Source organism: Rosa rugosa, chromosome 7 (genome assembly GCF_958449725.1).
Source record: "Rosa rugosa chromosome 7, drRosRugo1.1, whole genome shotgun sequence".
NCBI classification, from domain to species: Eukaryota; Viridiplantae; Streptophyta; class Magnoliopsida; order Rosales; family Rosaceae; genus Rosa; species Rosa rugosa.
Window position 1 is genome coordinate 18,117,230 of NC_084826.1, and position 16,185 is coordinate 18,133,414.

The 16,185-nt window shown below is 41.6% G+C and overlaps 4 protein-coding genes across 4 annotated transcripts; 3 read left to right on the forward strand and 1 right to left on the reverse strand.

Annotated features, from left to right (window-relative positions):
• Window positions 1–5,228: 5,228 nt before the first annotated feature.
• Window positions 5,229–6,282, forward strand: LOC133722951 (uncharacterized). The gene has a single exon (XM_062149794.1). It carries the CDS (start codon window positions 5,233–5,235, stop codon window positions 6,280–6,282), a length of 1,050 nt encoding a protein of 349 aa, XP_062005778.1. The 5' UTR covers window positions 5,229–5,232.
• Window positions 6,283–6,720: 438 nt separating this feature from the next.
• On the reverse strand, window positions 6,721–7,942 carry LOC133721142 (protein SEEDLING LETHAL 1, chloroplastic). The gene has a single exon (XM_062147677.1). It carries the CDS (start codon window positions 7,799–7,801, stop codon window positions 6,746–6,748), a length of 1,056 nt encoding a protein of 351 aa, XP_062003661.1. The 5' UTR covers window positions 7,802–7,942; the 3' UTR covers window positions 6,721–6,745.
• Window positions 7,943–11,453: 3,511 nt separating this feature from the next.
• Window positions 11,454–14,273, forward strand: LOC133721276 (2-Cys peroxiredoxin BAS1, chloroplastic). The gene is made up of 7 exons (XM_062147846.1): window positions 11,454–11,818; window positions 11,908–11,982; window positions 12,083–12,164; window positions 12,272–12,351; window positions 13,331–13,456; window positions 13,560–13,673; window positions 13,823–14,273. Exons 1-7 carry the CDS (start codon window positions 11,606–11,608, stop codon window positions 13,937–13,939), a joined length of 807 nt encoding a protein of 268 aa, XP_062003830.1. The 5' UTR covers window positions 11,454–11,605; the 3' UTR covers window positions 13,940–14,273.
• Window positions 14,274–14,566: 293 nt separating this feature from the next.
• Window positions 14,567–15,764, forward strand: LOC133721277 (uncharacterized). The gene is made up of 4 exons (XM_062147847.1): window positions 14,567–15,022; window positions 15,126–15,247; window positions 15,335–15,399; window positions 15,506–15,764. The coding sequence occupies exons 1-3, from the start codon at window positions 14,692–14,694 to the stop codon at window positions 15,395–15,397; spliced, it is 516 nt and encodes a 171-aa protein (XP_062003831.1). The 5' UTR covers window positions 14,567–14,691; the 3' UTR covers window positions 15,398–15,399; window positions 15,506–15,764.
• Window positions 15,765–16,185: the final 421 nt, after the last annotated feature.

The following is a 16,185-nucleotide window of genomic DNA, read 5'->3' on the forward strand; positions in this document are numbered from 1 at the left end:
AAGAGAAGATCTATTGGATTCTGACACATACTGGCTTTGGCATGACCGACTAGAACATCCTGGTCGTGATATGATGCTCCGTATACTAAAGATTTCACACGGACATCCATTCTTCAGAGTGAGAAGAAGCAAGAATCGAAAATTGATTCCTGGACTTAGTAAGACCGCAACAATTCTAGCCTTTGGCACTGCAGCCATCTTGGGGCGCCATAGGGCCGCCCAAGTCCCATGTGATGAAGCCATCAATAGCGCCAACCATGAGCATGACGCCATGGTTGTTCCTCCCAATGGCCATGACGCCATAAACCACAATTCCCATGGCCCCACTGCCATGATGGGAGATGTAGTCACACATTTTGCTTTTAATAGCGCCACAGACGCGCAGGCCCAACCAAAATCCTCATTGGTTGCTTCTAAGGCCCCTCGCTCATTTTGCAAAGCCTGTTTATTCGGGAAATTAGGACAGAGACCGTCCTACGCAAAGGATCCCAAAATACTCATTCCGTTCTTACAGAGAATCCAAGGGGATATCTGTGGACCAATTCAACCATCGTGCGGACCGTTTAAATATTTTATGGTATTAGTTGATACGTCGACACGCTGGTCACATGTCGCGATGTTGTCCACTCGAAATGCTGCTTATGCTAAACTCCTTGCCCAGATTATCCGTCTATGGGCTCACTACCCTGACCATCCAATTAAGTCAATTCGACTTGATAATACTGGGGAGTTTATATCGAAAACGTTCGATGACTATTGCATGTCACTGGGGATTGATGTAGAGCATCCAATTCTCCATGTTCATACCCAAAATGGTCTCGCAGAAGCTGCTATAAAACGACTACAGATGATCGCACAGACATTGGTTATGCACACCAATCTCCTTGTTTCTGCTTGGGGATATGCAATATTGCATGCAACGACGATAATTCGTCTACGACCCACTGCAACCCAATCTTACTCTGTGTTACAGCTGGGTACGAGTCTGATATCTCGCACTTACGCATTTTTTGGGTGTGCCATTTATGTGCCTATTACGCCGCCACAACCTACTAAGATGGGTCCACAACGACGAATGGGGATTTATGTTGGATATGAATCTCCAACTATCGTCCGCTACCTTGAACCCTTGACAGGCGATCTCTTTACCGCTAGATTTCCGGATTGTCACTTTGATGAGACAGTCTTCCCATCGTTATGAGGAGATAAGAACACAGATGTTCAACAGGAACGACAGGAATTGTCGTGGTCTGTCCCCACTATGTCTCATCTCGATCCCCGTACTGCACAGTCCGAACTTGAAGTGCGACGAATAATCGAGCTCCAGAACGTAGCAGACACTCTGCCTGATGTGTTTTCTGATGTTGCCAAAGTGACGAGATCACACATACCTACTGCAAACGTGCCTGCAAGGATCGATGTCCCGAATACTGGACATCATGCCACTTCTGTGACACCAGGAGATGGCGCCATTGCCCAGCATGGCAATGATGTGGCGTCTATGGCCGCAGGTCCCGCAAGGAAGTGCGGTAGACCGATTGGTTTGAAGGATTCTCGCCCTAGAAAGAAAGCGAATGAGGCACAAACAAATCCTTTGATCATCGATACTCAAAATCCATCCCATGAGAATGTTCCGGATTATGGTTATGTTCAAGAGCCATCATTGGGGGACGCCTCAATCTCAGAACCTATCTCTGAGAATGTAGAGATCTCTGTAAATTACACTAGTGTACATGGGACGTGGGAAAGAAACTCCATCATCATTGATGATATATTCGCGTATTCAGTGGCGCGTGAGATTATTGAGACCGATGACATCGAACCACGCTCCGTTGATGAATGCCAACGTAGAGCTGATTGGCCAAAGTGGAAAGATGCAATCCAGGCAGAACTTGATTCTCTAGCGAAAAGAAAGGTATTTGGCAAAGTTGTACCAATACCGCCCAACACCAAACCAGTCGGTCACAAATAGGTATTCGTTAGAAAGCGTAATGAGAGAAACGAGATTGTAAGGTACAAGGCTCACCTTGTGGCACAAGGCTTCTCACAACGCCCTGGAATCGACTATGAGGAGACCTATTCTCCCGTAATGGACGTCATAACGTTCCGCTACCTTGTCAGTTTGGTAGTTTCCGAAAAACTGAACATGCAGCTTATGGATGTGGATACTGCGTATCTATATGGGGATCTAGATACAGAAATATATATGAAGGTCCCAGATGGACTTCAGTTACCCAAATCAAGTGGCTTTAAATCACGGAGCTCGTTTGCTATAAGATTGAAACGCTCACTATATGGATTGAAACAATTCGGACATATGTGGTATAACCATCTAAGTGACTACTTGATTGGTAAAGGATATGTCAACAATGAACTATGCCCATGTGTGTTTATAAAAAGGACAAGTTTAGTAGCGGTTTATGTCGATGACATGAATATAATTGGCACTCTTAAAGAATTAAGGGAAACCGCTGAACACTTGAAATCTGAGTTTGAGATGAAAGATCTTGGAAAAACACGGTTTTACCTCGGTTTGGAACTTGAGCACCGTAGAGATGGTATCCTGATTCATCAATCAGCTTATACCCAAAAGATGTTTAGGCGCTTCAACACTGACAAGATTAAGCCTTCAAGCACCCTAATGGTCGTCCGTAGTCTTAATCCAAAGAAGGATCAATTTCGTCCAAAGATGACGATGAAGAAGTGTTAGAGGCAGAAGTGCCCTACCTAAGTGCAATAGGCGCATTATTGTACTTAGCACAATGCACAAGACTGGACATCTCATTCGCTGTGAACTTGCTAGCTAGATATAGCTCTGCTCCTACACGACGTCATTGGACTGGTGTTAAAGATATCTTTCGATACCTAAGTAGTACGATCGATATGGGCTTGTTCTATCCCTACAGGGAGAAGATGGATTCGGACCCATCAAGTGTCAGGGACGCCACACATGGTGGACTGCGTTCCCTCTCCCCATCCCAAAACGATATAAGTGTTTTGGAAGGTTTTGCTGATGCTGGGTACCTTTCTGACCCACACAAAGGTCGCTCCCAAACTGGTTATGTATTCACCATGGGAAAAACCGCGATATCTTGGAGGTCTACAAAGCAGACCTTAGTCGCTACCTCTTCGAATCATGCAGAGATTATCGCTATTCACGAAGTAGTTCGTGAATGTATATGGCTCCGATCCATAGTTACGCATGTTCGAAGCAATTGTGGTTTGAAGTCTACCACAGATGAGCCAACAAGCATTTATGAGGATAATGCTGCTTGCATTGAACAAATAAAGCAAGGCTACATCAAAGGCGACAACACCAAGCACATATCGCCTAAATTCTTCTACAATCAGCAACAACAGAAGCTCCTCAAGATCGAAGTGAACCCGGTTCGATCTGAGAACAATGTGGCAGACTTGTTTACTAAGTCATTGCCCAAATCCACGTTCGAGAAACATGTGGCAAGGATTGGCTTGCGGAAATTATCTGAACTCCCATTATCGTAGTCATCAGGGGGAGGCGCTGACATCAGGGGGAGATGTCTACATGTTCGTCTCGAAGCGTGAAGGGTGTGTTGTGCTCTTTTTCCCCTTCGACCGAGGTTGTTTTTGTCCCACTGGGTTTTTGTTACTTGGCAAAGTTTTTAGCGAGGCAACGATAGAAGCACCACGTTTGGGCAACACAAGGGGGAGTGTTCAAGTAAAACCCTAGTTTGTGTTTGGCCCAAACTCTAGGTTACTTGACCTAGTGGTAATAGGGTTTAATTAGAATAATCTAGAGATTATCTTTCCTTGTATGATTCAGACTCTATGCATTGTAATCCTTTATATAAAGATGCCCCTATTATCAATCAGTATACACAGCAATTTCCTCTCAATTTCAGTTTCTCTACAACATATTTAAAAAATTCATCAAAATTGAAAGTAACAGAATTCTTTCGAGGTATTTTGAGAGAATTTTAAAGGCACTATTAAATTAGAAACCTAAGAAATACATGTTGGATGCACAATTGTATCAAATAAAACATCAAATGTCAACCAGGTAGTGAGAATTATAGCCGATGGTATTGTCAATGACAATACATCTATTTATTTTCCTTCCCATAAACTTGAAATAGAGCTTGGTCCTCTTTAAGCTTGGAGCATACATCTCCAAGATGATGGATTGAAACTTCTAGTGGTGAGTAGTCTCACCAAGAAGAGAGGAAGGGAGGGAGGGAGGGAGATGTCAGGCCGAGGTTAAAGATTCCCCAATGAATAACCATCCAAAGAGTGAGGTCGTCGCATGTTTTGCAATGGTAGCATCTATGGAAGACATGAGAGTGGTTGGGGACAAAGTGTTGGGTTGTGTGACTCACTAAAAAGAAATGAGACATAACAACATAAACAATATGTGATTGGAATGTTCTTAATAATACCGAATCCTTTTAGGATAAAGTTGTGGTTTTGATGTCAATGTGATTAAGTGAAGGTAATATTAATACTATATTTTGTAACCAAAAAAAAAATATTGATACTATATTTAGACTAAGCATAGGTCACCTGAATTAGCGAAAGCGTAAGTGTAAAATAAGAAACCATATCTTCCTACGCAAAACTAGTTTCTTATTTTACACTTACGCTTTCGCTAATATCCAACATGGTTAAAGTTTGAATCACCTTCCCCTTTGATTTAAAATAATAATAATATTAATAATAATGACAACAAAGATGCTAAATTTAATGTTGAAAGAGATCAAATGCAATAGTTAATACGACTACAGCTGCAACAAAGCTCGCTATTTTAGGAGCATGTCATAGCATACAAAATTTAAGTAAAGTTTCTAGCATGGCCTTGTCTAGATCGATTATCAAGGGGATTTGCTACTGAATCCATCTGTTTTTAAGAAATAAATTTCTTGTTGGAATGGGAAAACCAAAACATATAGAATTCGATAATGTCATGTTTAGCCCAAGCTGAAAGATAACAACGTCATGTTGGTAAAATACTTGGTAATCAAGAAATCTTAATAAGCCAATTTTTTCCAAGATTTTTTTAGGAACCCTATTCCTACAAGGGCTCTACGCTCCTATATATAATACACGCTCGCTATACCATAGTCTCCATATCTAAAATTCTTTCAGGGTTTGTTCTTTGTTTTACTATATTCCAAGAGTCATTGGTCGGCACCGCCATTATTTAAGAACCTTCGAGTTTTAACCACAGACCCTTCGAGTTCTTGATCGTTTCTTGCCATGGCTGTCGTAGTCTCTGACCAAGATGCAGATGCAGGGGTTATCAGATCGTTTTCAGAATCAACACCATTTAGTTACATTCTAAAGGTAGAGTCCTTTTCATTGCTGACGGATGATTCAATTGCGGAGACAAATGTTAAATGTGAATCGGGGGTCTTTGGAGCCGGAGGATACAATTGGAAACTCGTGTTCTATCCAAATGGAAACAAGAAGAAGAATGTAGAAGACCACATCTCTCTCTACTTGGTAACCGCGGGAGAGAACTCACTCCAGCCTGGTGAGGAAGTATATGTTGATTTCAGGTTATTTTTGCTTGATCAGATAAAGAGCAAGTACTTGGTTGTTGAAGATGCCAATACAAGAAACTTTTGCTTTCGAGGGGAGATGTCTGGTGCAGTCGGTTTTGATAAACTTGTCTCTCTAAGGGACTTTACTGATGCCTCCAATGGTTATCTAATTGATGATAAATGTGTGTTTGGAGCTGAGGTCTTTGTTTGTAATGGAAGAAGACCCGTACCCCAAGCAGATTGTCTATCAATAAGGAAGACTACCTCAGAGAAGTACAAGCATACTTGGAAGGTTGGGAACTTTTCAAACTTAGCCGCTCAATGCTATGAAGAACGATTCACTGCTGGAGGCCAGAAATGGAAGATAGATCTCTATCCCTCGGGAGACGGTGATGGAAGGGGTACTCATCTCTCTCTTTATTTGTCATTAGCTGATCCAGAAGATCTTCGTGATGGCACCAAAATATCAACCAATTTCTGCCTGCGCATTGTAGATCAAGTACATGCAATGCACTATACTGGGAATGATAGTAATTGTCTTTTCACTGGCGCTACTTCGAATTTCGGTTGGGATCATTTCATTGCACTGGACGATTTCAGACGGGAAGACGGAGGGCTTTTGAGGGAGGATACTTGCATTGTGGAGGCAGAGTTCACGGTCAACAGAACTGCTATGGAACTAAGTACCTTAGGCCAAAATGACACTAATTCGGGAAGATGTAAATGTCGAAAGATTTGCTCAGGGATCGCGCAGTTTGTGTGAAAGGAAAATTCTTTGCAAGTGCATTTTCATTTCAATAAGTCTAATACACATTTTAACTTGCTTCAATTTTATGCAAATAGTTTACAATGAATGTGGCAGCTTTGTTGTTAATGGATTAAATTTGGTTCAATTATTTTGCAATTTTGGTTGCTCCTGAACGTTCTTGACAGTTGACATTAAGTTATTAACTGAGTTTTTAATTCAGCATAGTGTTCCATAACACTAAACAAAGACCTCAGGTCCCCATTAGGACCTATTGTTCAAAATATACTAACAATGTATGCAATATAACTGTATACGATATGATCCAACATGTGATGTCAGTAGCTAAAATATACCTGTAATTCTCATCTACAGCTCTCCTATAAAACTTTGCCTCTCAAGTAATATGCGGTTTCTGGCTCAAATCATATATATCTCCAAAATGAAAAGCAAAAGGGTTGGAAATGAGGTTATATTTTTTTCATTTGTCTAAATCACCAGAAATGGAATTTGTACACCACAAAGGAGAATTTCTCAACGGGATGGAAGAATTACAACAAACCTCCAATCTCTCCCGGAACTTGGCCTCACTGGTCTTTAACAAAATCGGCAAAGGAAAGCAGACACCCTTCTCCACACACCTCTGATGCCTCGGCCGAATCCGATTCTCTAAGCTAAACGAGAAGTAGTGCGGAAACTCCTTGAGCTCCTTCAACTCCCTCCCCATTTCCACCACAAAGTAATTGAACTTGGGCTCGAAATTATGCTCAATGCTGTAGCAGAACAGCTGCGGGAACCGCCGGAACATGGCCAATGCGTCCCGCCGCGAAAACCCGATTTTTTCGAGGTAGTCGACGCGGGGCTGGAGCTTGTCCTCGACGCTGCAGGAGAGCAGAGAGGTGTGCTTGTTGACGTCGGCTATGCCGATGGACTGGAGGAAGTAAAGGGTGGGGCGGAGGCGGTGCTTGACGCTGGAGGCGAGCAATCTGGGTCGTCGGTTTATGACGCGCTTGAGATCGGAGCCGTTGACGCGGGCCTCGCGGAGGAGGAAGGTGAAGATGGGGATGATGTCGGAGACGCGGGAGGCGAGGATTTCGGGGCACATGCCGACGAGGCGGCGGAACTCGGGGGTGGAGAAGCCCATGGAGGTGAGGAAATGGACGGTGGATTTGAGGTCGGGGAGGGAGGCGGAGGCGATGGGAGGGTGGTGGTGGAGGAGGGAGAAGAGGTCGAGGCCGATGGAGTCGAGGTAGAGGGCCTTGTCGTGGAAGTCGGAGGGGGGAGGGGGGATTTGGGGTTTGAGGGATTTGAGGATTTGGGGGGATGATGATGATGGGGTTTTGGTTTTGGTTTTGGTTTTGGTGGAGAGGATGGGGAAGTGAGGGGTTTTGGGGGAGTGGAAAGAAGGGTCATGGTGGGAGGAGGAGGAGGAGGATTGGAATTGGGATTTGGGATTTGGGTTTGGGTTTGGGTTGGGGAGGGGAATGGAGGAGAAGGGTTTGGGGTTTGAGGTGGAGAGGAAGTGGGTTTCTTGCATTGGGTTGGTTGTTGGTACTGGTGTGGGTGCTGGTCATGGCTGAGATATGGGGGAGAAGAAGAAAGAGAAGGACATGAGCGCTGTGGTGAGGATAAGCCTAAATTGCTCCAACAATTGTAATATTTGCTTTCAGGATTCTGATTGGTGTGTGAGGAGTGCTTGCTATCTGAAGTGTCAAAATTAGTCAGACCAAAAAAAAGAAAAAGAAAAAAAAACAGAGCACAATGTAGAGGCAAAAGGGCCTGACCAATCGTATAAGCCCAGCCCAACTGTAATGGACCTGACCAAGAAGCTAACAGCAAAGGAAATGTAAGCACTGCAAAACTGGGTCTAATCAACAGTCCAAGTCTGTTCACGGAGTTGAGAGCTTTTACCACGATCCAGACTAATAAGGTGGGAAGTGGGAACTAGCATTTTTTTTGTTTTTTTTTGAAATAAAGGTTCATTGCATTAGATGACCAATAAAATAATCAGAGTCTAACATACACTTAAATACAGAATTATGCCAAGATAAAGACCAAGCTCTTATCTAAGTAAATACAAGTTTGCATTTTTTCCATTGGGTAATACCCGCGGGTAATATACCCACCCAGCAACCAAAATGGGTAATACCCTTGATACCCATACCCAGTCTTTTTTTTCGCGAGTATTTCCATACCCACCCATCGGGTAAATGGGTACCCAACTACCCATCTGTTTGCTTTAATTTTTTTTTTTTTTTGTTGAGAAAAGCATCTCTAAGAACAGAAAAAAGAAAGAAAAAAAACCGTAAGAGTAGATCTGGGATTGTGGGAATACTGAAATCAATTCCTTCAATTATTCATCATATGTGATTGATCAGATGGCTCTCGCTACATCACCACTCCTGCACTCCTCTCAAATCCTCGCCTCCGATTCGAGAGGGTACACCTTGCCGGTGGCCACTGAGTTCGTGAAGAAGATGCGCGCGTAGGACTCAGCCACCACCGCCGCCACTCCCGCCGCACTGAGAGCCACCGGCGCATTCTCTGTGACGTTGATGGCGTCGAAGCCGTAGACGACAAAGATCGGGAGCTCAATTTGAAACCAAAGGAGGAAGAAAGAGAGCTGTCCATCATCAACGAAGATCTGGAGCTCTATTCGAAATTAAAGGAGGAATGAATGAAGATCTGGGAGAAGATGAAGATCTGGGATTTTTGAGAAGATGAAGATGAATCTGGGAGAAGATGAAGATCTGGGATTTAGAGAGACGTGAAATTTTTTTTTTTTTTTCCTTTTTCATCTTTTTTTTTTAATCATAAACTTAATTTTGAGTGAAAATTGTAAAAAAAAAAAATGTGTAAGAATATAGCTTAATAAGTTTTGATAAAAAAAAAAAAACAGTTTAATAAGTTATATGGGTATGGGTACCCGCGGGTATACCCATACCTGAGCGGGTATCCAACACCCATTACCCATTTACCCGTGGGTAATTTACCGCTACAATTACCTAAATCTTTTTACCCAAATAGAACGGGTACCCGTAGATACCCATACCCGTAGGTTTTTATGTCATCCCTATAAGTAATGTTAACTCATTACAAGTCAATTTGAGCCTGCTTTGTAAAGCGAACCCATAAACAAAAAGCAACTTCATGTCTTCTGAGGAAAAAATCATCTTCTAGCCCTCCATCCGCGAGACACGCAATTGTGACACAAAAAGAAAACTACTTCTCAACAAACAAATATGAGTCAATTCCTCATCCATAAGCCGCTTCGTCCAATCCAACTCGAGATAATTACAAATTCCGTAGAACTATAATCCGAATTACGACTGACACTTTAAAGACCATAAATGCCCAACATCACCCAAGGAGGTTAAACTCTCGGACTAGGCCTCCCCAAAGCACTAAGTAATATTCTGAAAAGAACCAGACCTACTCAAATGGGCCCAGAAGTGTTTCAGCCCATATGATCCAAGCCCAGGCCCAGAGGCCCAAACCTAGACAAAACCGCCTGCCGGAGTACCACCTCACTGCCAGCTTGTTGCCGCCCAGTCCGGAGGACGTCCAACCTAGGCAGCCATCCCTGCATCCATTCCTTCGATCAAAAGCGGCTCAGCACTGCACCACAAAATCTGGAGATAATCGTCAACCTCAACCACGAAAGGCCGCCCTTGATCCGATTCCAAAACTGATCAGATGCAGCCTGAGACACCAACAACACCTTGATGGGAAGCCAATCCAATGTCCATCGATCAGATCTCGACGATCAAAAACGCCGATCAACCCCATCGTCCGGGATCGAAACAAAACCTGCCCTTCTCCTATGAAGAAACCTAGGAGAGAAACCCAGCAGCCTGGCTGAGACAATGCAGGAATGGGTTCTCCACCTTCTGCTGGAAACTCGGTCTGCACTATGCCGCCGTCTGCTCGAACCTTAGGGTCGCTTTTTTTCCCCAACTTTTGAATGGTAGCTTTCTTGCAGTGGGAACTAGAATTTAGTTTAGTAGATAAGACATTTATTTTGAATAAAACATTTGAATTTTCTCTCTTACTTTCTTTTTTCTTTTTGTTTAAAGGTGCTGGTGGATTGATGACTCTCCGTTGTCAAGTTATTTCTGCTTTGCTTCTATGATAATGAAAAAAATATTGGCATGAAAAGAGTAACATTACCTTAAATGGACTTGTTCATAGGCAGTCTAAGTTGAGCTCCTTTGGTGCGGGGGTTAGTACAATGTTGGTGAGATTAGTAATCCCATATCATGAGATCAAAATATTCCTACACATATGCTTTCTTCAAAGGCACACAGCCTCGAAAGGCGTTCATCATGCTTGATACATAATTGTAGTTGTGTTGTTTAGGATTTAACTAGCGTAATTTAATTAGTGGCGGCAGGACTTCTGAAGGATCTGCCTCAACCAAGTCCTCCTCGACCAACTAAGGGTAATATTTTTACCTTGGCGGGCTTTTCTACTAATAAGTTCACAACATTGATGGCAGGTGGTGGACTCAACGGATGCAGCTGAGGTGTTTGAGATCTCTTCGACTCTGATAGGTCATAAGAGGCTGATGAAACTGCCTCTGCTTCGGGCTAGCTAACTAACTAAAGTACTAAACTGGTTGCTCTCCCTTCTTTTCCTAATGCACTATCCATGGAACAGGATTTGTCTTTTGCTCTTTCCCTAAAGGATGTGCGGTTGAAGATTTCTTCAGCTAAAATGAGAAGGTTGTCCAAAAATTAACCTAAGAAGAAAGGGGTATTAAGGTCTGAACCTCTGAAAATCAAAAGCAGGAAAAGATTGCTCCTTATTGACGGGTTTAATATTATTGAACTTGAGTATAGTACATAGTTTTCATTGTTCACACATTGTGAATTTATCATAATTTGGTGCCACAACCGCTCCTGAATGCTAATGATCCATCACTTTCCAACCTAATTGTGGTTCACACCCTTCTCACAGATAAGGATTTCCACCCCAACCCTTCCAATTAGAGGCAAACCATAGTGTTCTAGCTCAAGATCCCATTTTGAAACCAAATCTTCAACCACTCAAGGTCAACCTCAGTCCTTTCCACCATTTACCTCTCACCAATTTGTAAATGCCAGCTCAAAAATTAAAATCCCCAAAAAAAGAAAAGAAAAAAAAAAAGCTAGATTTCCGGTTGCCCCAAAATGTATGGAGCCCCAGTCCACCAAGCACCAACCCCTATCCTCTCACTTGTCTCCTACCATTTCTCCACCTTAAGAAGACTCAAGACTCATCTCACACACACAGACTGTGACTGACTGATAGATACTACTACTCAGTTCGAGTTTGAGTGGGTGAGTTACCAAGAACCACCATGGCTGCCTCAACCGCTCTCATCTCCTCCACCCCTAGGGCTTTCGCCTCCGCCAAATCCTCATCTCTCGCCGCCTCTTCCATCTCCAAGCCCCAATCCCAAACCCTAACATTCCCCAAATCCTTCACCGGCCTCCGCCTCCCATCCCCCTCCCGCTCCATCTCTCTCTCCCGCCGCTCCCATTCCGCCAAGTCCTTCGCCGTCAAAGCTTCCGTAAGTCTTTCTCGCTCTATTTCATTTGTAATTGCTAACGGATTCTGATTCTGCTGTCAAGTTAATTTCTTCGTTTTGGTTTTGTATAGGCTGAGCTTCCGTTGGTCGGAAACGTCGCGCCGGATTTTGAAGCTGAGGCTGTTTTTGACCAGGAATTCATCAAGGTGAAAATCTAATTCAAATTGTTTGTCTCCTGAATTCATATTTGGGTTTTTTTTTTTTTTTTTTTTTTTTTGAAACTGAAAAGATTTGCAATTTCCCCAGGTCAAATTGTCTGAATACATTGGGAAGAAATATGTGATTCTGTTTTTCTATCCGTTGGATTTCACATTTGTGTGCCCAACAGGTTTGTTTTTCGACTAATCTGTTTCTTACATAGTTTCAGTTTTTTTTTATGGAGATTTCGGGTGGTGAATCTAACTTCTCTGTGTGTATCTTTGAACTATTTTTCAGAGATTACTGCTTTCAGTGACCGTCATGCTGAATTCGAGGCACTCAACACAGAAGTCTTGGGTGTTTCGGTCGACAGTGTTGTAAGTTGATTTTCTGCTCCGGCTATCTTCATAATGTGCATTGTTTAAATTCAGCTGTAATATTAGAATGCATTATCAGACTACCCGCCTGCAGCTGATTGCCTGCTAGTTTGTTCTGTTGACATTTCATAAAAGGTCGTGTTGACATTTCATAAAAAAATCATATTGACATTTCATAAAAAGTCAATGTTCTGCATATGCATTTGTTATAACTTGTTCAATGTTTGGATCGTTTGCAGCATATCGCAAAATGTCAATATTCTGCATATCTACATGTGATGAATTGTTCAATGTTTCCTTTGTTGTAGCATATCACAATAAGTCAATGGCCTGCATATCCTCATGTCAGAACTTGTTCAATCTGTTGGTCTGTTTTAGTGGATTACAGAAAGTCAATGTTCTGCATATTCCCATGTCAGAACTTATTCGATCCGTGGGTCTGTTGTAGCGGATTACGTAAAGTCAATATTCTGCATATGCACATTCACTTGTTTCATGTTTGGATTTGTTGTTGCATTTTACAATAAGTCAATAAGTTGCATATACACATGTTAGAAGAGGGTTGCTTTCCACTTCAACTTACTATACCTATGAAAGTGAACTTACAAGTTGCATTTGCTGATTGTCAACTGAAATTGGACTCATAATTAAAGAATACATTTGCATTTGGTTGAGCCAAATTGCCAATTCTCAGTGTTGGTGAAGAAGAATGTCTTACTTTTATAGACAAAGTTGGAAAAGAAAAAATCACAAGAAATAGTATCTAAGGTTGGATCAAAAGGAATAACTAAGGTTGGCAATATCAGGAAACTGTGTTCTTGATTCCATAATTTTTAAAATAAATGATGAATGATGAGCACCACCTTTGAGCCTTATGCTTATCTAAGTCTTGTACCTATGTGTATTTATTTCAAGTGAAATTGTCCAAAGACTCATCTTTGAGATTATCTTGGCCTTACACTATCATTTTCTCTTGTAGTTTTCGCATCTTGCATGGGTCCAAACAGATAGGAAATCAGGTGGTCTTGGTGACTTGAAGTATCCATTGGTCTCTGATGTCACCAAATCAATTTCAAAATCTTATGGTGTACTGATCCCAGACCAGGTATGAGATGATAATTGGTTCTGAACTTAATGAATTAGAAATTTTGGGAGACTTGGTGATGTTGTAATCTGGATTATTTAAAAGTTTGGTTTTGCCGTGATAGGGAATTGCATTGAGAGGACTCTTCATTATTGACAAGGAAGGTGTTATTCAACACTCCACCATTAACAATCTTGCCATTGGCCGAAGTGTGGATGAGACTAAGAGAACGCTCCAGGTAAACAACTTCTTTGAGGCCAAGATAGAAATTGGGATTATTTTAGCATCCAATATCTGCCTTATATCTTGTAAATTGTTCATTGTTATGTTTATTTTACTAGTTATAATTGGATTTTTTCGGTGTGTTTCCTTGCCTGGATCCTGCAGGCCTTGCAGTTTGTGCAGGACAACCCTGATGAGGTTTGCCCGGCTGGGTGGAAGCCTGGGGAGAAGTCCATGAAGCCAGACCCCAAGCTCAGCAAAGAGTACTTCTCTGCAATATAGTGGGAGCACACTGCATATCTATGTGAGATAGGAAGGTGTAAACGAGTTTTGTATTCATGTAATGTCCTTTTCTAGAGTTCTTGGTGAATTTTGAGCAGCAGAATGTGAGGAATAAACCCAATGTATTGAATTTGCCCAGTTTTCAGCGCATTCAAGTAGTATACAATTTCAATCTTCTCACCTCCTTTTTTCTTTAGCATATTTGTGTTCTAATGATATGGTCCATCTGTGGCATACTTGTAAGCCAGCAGCACTAAGGAACCATACAGTGTAACATTATCTTATCAGAAAATTGTAAGGTGAAGAGAATAAAAGTATTTGCCTTTTCTTTTCCTATTCAGAATTTGAAGGGAGAAAAAATGATTGTTCGGCATGCATGTTGATATATTCCCCATCTGAATCAGAGGTAAAGTGGGTTTTTGCTTGAATTTATAGTTCGGGTTGAGAGAATAACAACATAAGATGCGAAATTAGTTTTAAAAAATCAAGTTTTGTGCAATGAGGCGGCTTATATGCTTATATGATTCAAACAAAGACTTCCCTTCTGAATGAGAAATATAACATAACTGCATAATACAGCTACAATAATATATACACTTGGAGCTTGGTGGAGCTTGGACTGCTTGGTAGTGAATTGACTGAATTCTATCCATTCAAACAGTTGGTCCTTATCAATTTGTCTATCCAATAGTTAGAGCCTTTTGAATTAGGTAGTGATTTTTTCCAAAGAAGCTTTGGAAGGGGGAAGAGGGATGAGGGTCCAAGGAGTTCTTCATCGCCAGAGCAACCACATAACAGGAACAAACCCAACACCAGTCTTCCCTATTACTCCCTATCACTTCTCCAAAACCCAAATCCTGAACACAGTGAACCAAAACCACACTCAATGGCAAAGGCTAAGGATTTGTACAATCCCAGCAACACTAGGATCAAAATCTAGTAAGAGATTTCCAAGCATATTAGCAGCAGCAGCAGCTCAGCCTTCACAGCCGCTGGACCTAACAGAAGACAACATTAGACAGGTCTTGGCCGATGCCAGAGTCGAATTTGGTCAGCTCTTTGACACTTCAGTTGGCATGACAGGTACAACACCTATCTTTCACACAAACATTTCATCTTTTTTATTTCTTTTTTTGTTAGTTATATTGTGGACTTGATCGGCTTATACTTGGTGAATGGTTTGTAGGACAAGTTGATCTTGCTGACCTAGATGGACCCTTTGTGAAGATCAGTCTCAAAGGCCGGTTTTGGCATGAACGCAGCCTTGTTCTGGCTAGGCTGGCCAATTATCTCAAGCAGAGAATCCCTGTGAGTTATTATATCTTACTATTACTTAATTTGATAATGAGCATGAATGCCTTGTTGTTTTAGTAATATGACCCAGTTCTTTCTCAGGAAATTTTGGAGGTAGATATAGAAGATGAGAAACAACTGGATGACAGCCCTGCAAACTTTTAGGGGTAAACTCACTACCACCAGTTTCTTTTGGCCTTGCCGTGCTTTCCACTATAATAAAAGTTGAAGCTTATGTGCTTTCTTTCTGAGCTATTCTTTGTTGAAGTTCAGATATACAAGTAAAGTGAGAAGCTTACCTACAACAGCAGGAGCTTGGAAAATGATCAAAATTAACTAGCAACTTGGTTCCCCCGGCAAGACACTATAAAGCTAGCCTTGGAGGCAAAAATTATTTATAAATGTCTTTTAAGTGGAACATGTCTTATCAAATTTTGAAGGAAAGAACTATATATGTGTGGATGAAATTATGAGTTTGAACAGATTACACATATATGAGTTTCAGCTGGGCTAACTCTTTACTTGCCTATCACTTCAGTAGCCTCAGTGGTCTACATTTACAACTTAATTGTGGACAGGGTTTAGTATTAGCAGACTGAAAATTCAGAAAAGAATATAGATGTGTTTAGTGTTTGTTTAACGAAATAGGGCGCAAGAGAGATTGTAGAGAAAATTGGTGCGTCAATTCATTGATAATAGGAGCCTTATATATAGGGATTACAAAGTACAATTTCTTGGTATTCAAGGATTTCTATTCTAACTTGAATTGGGAATTCTCTCATATTACAACTATAGAACTAATCCTAATTTGACAAGACACACTAAAGTCAACATTCTTCAACACTTCCCCTTGTGCCGCTCAAACTTGGTGATGACGCTTCAATCGTTGTCTCGTTAAAAACCTTGCTTGAGTAATAAAAACCCTGTGGGACAAAAACAATCTCGAGGATGAG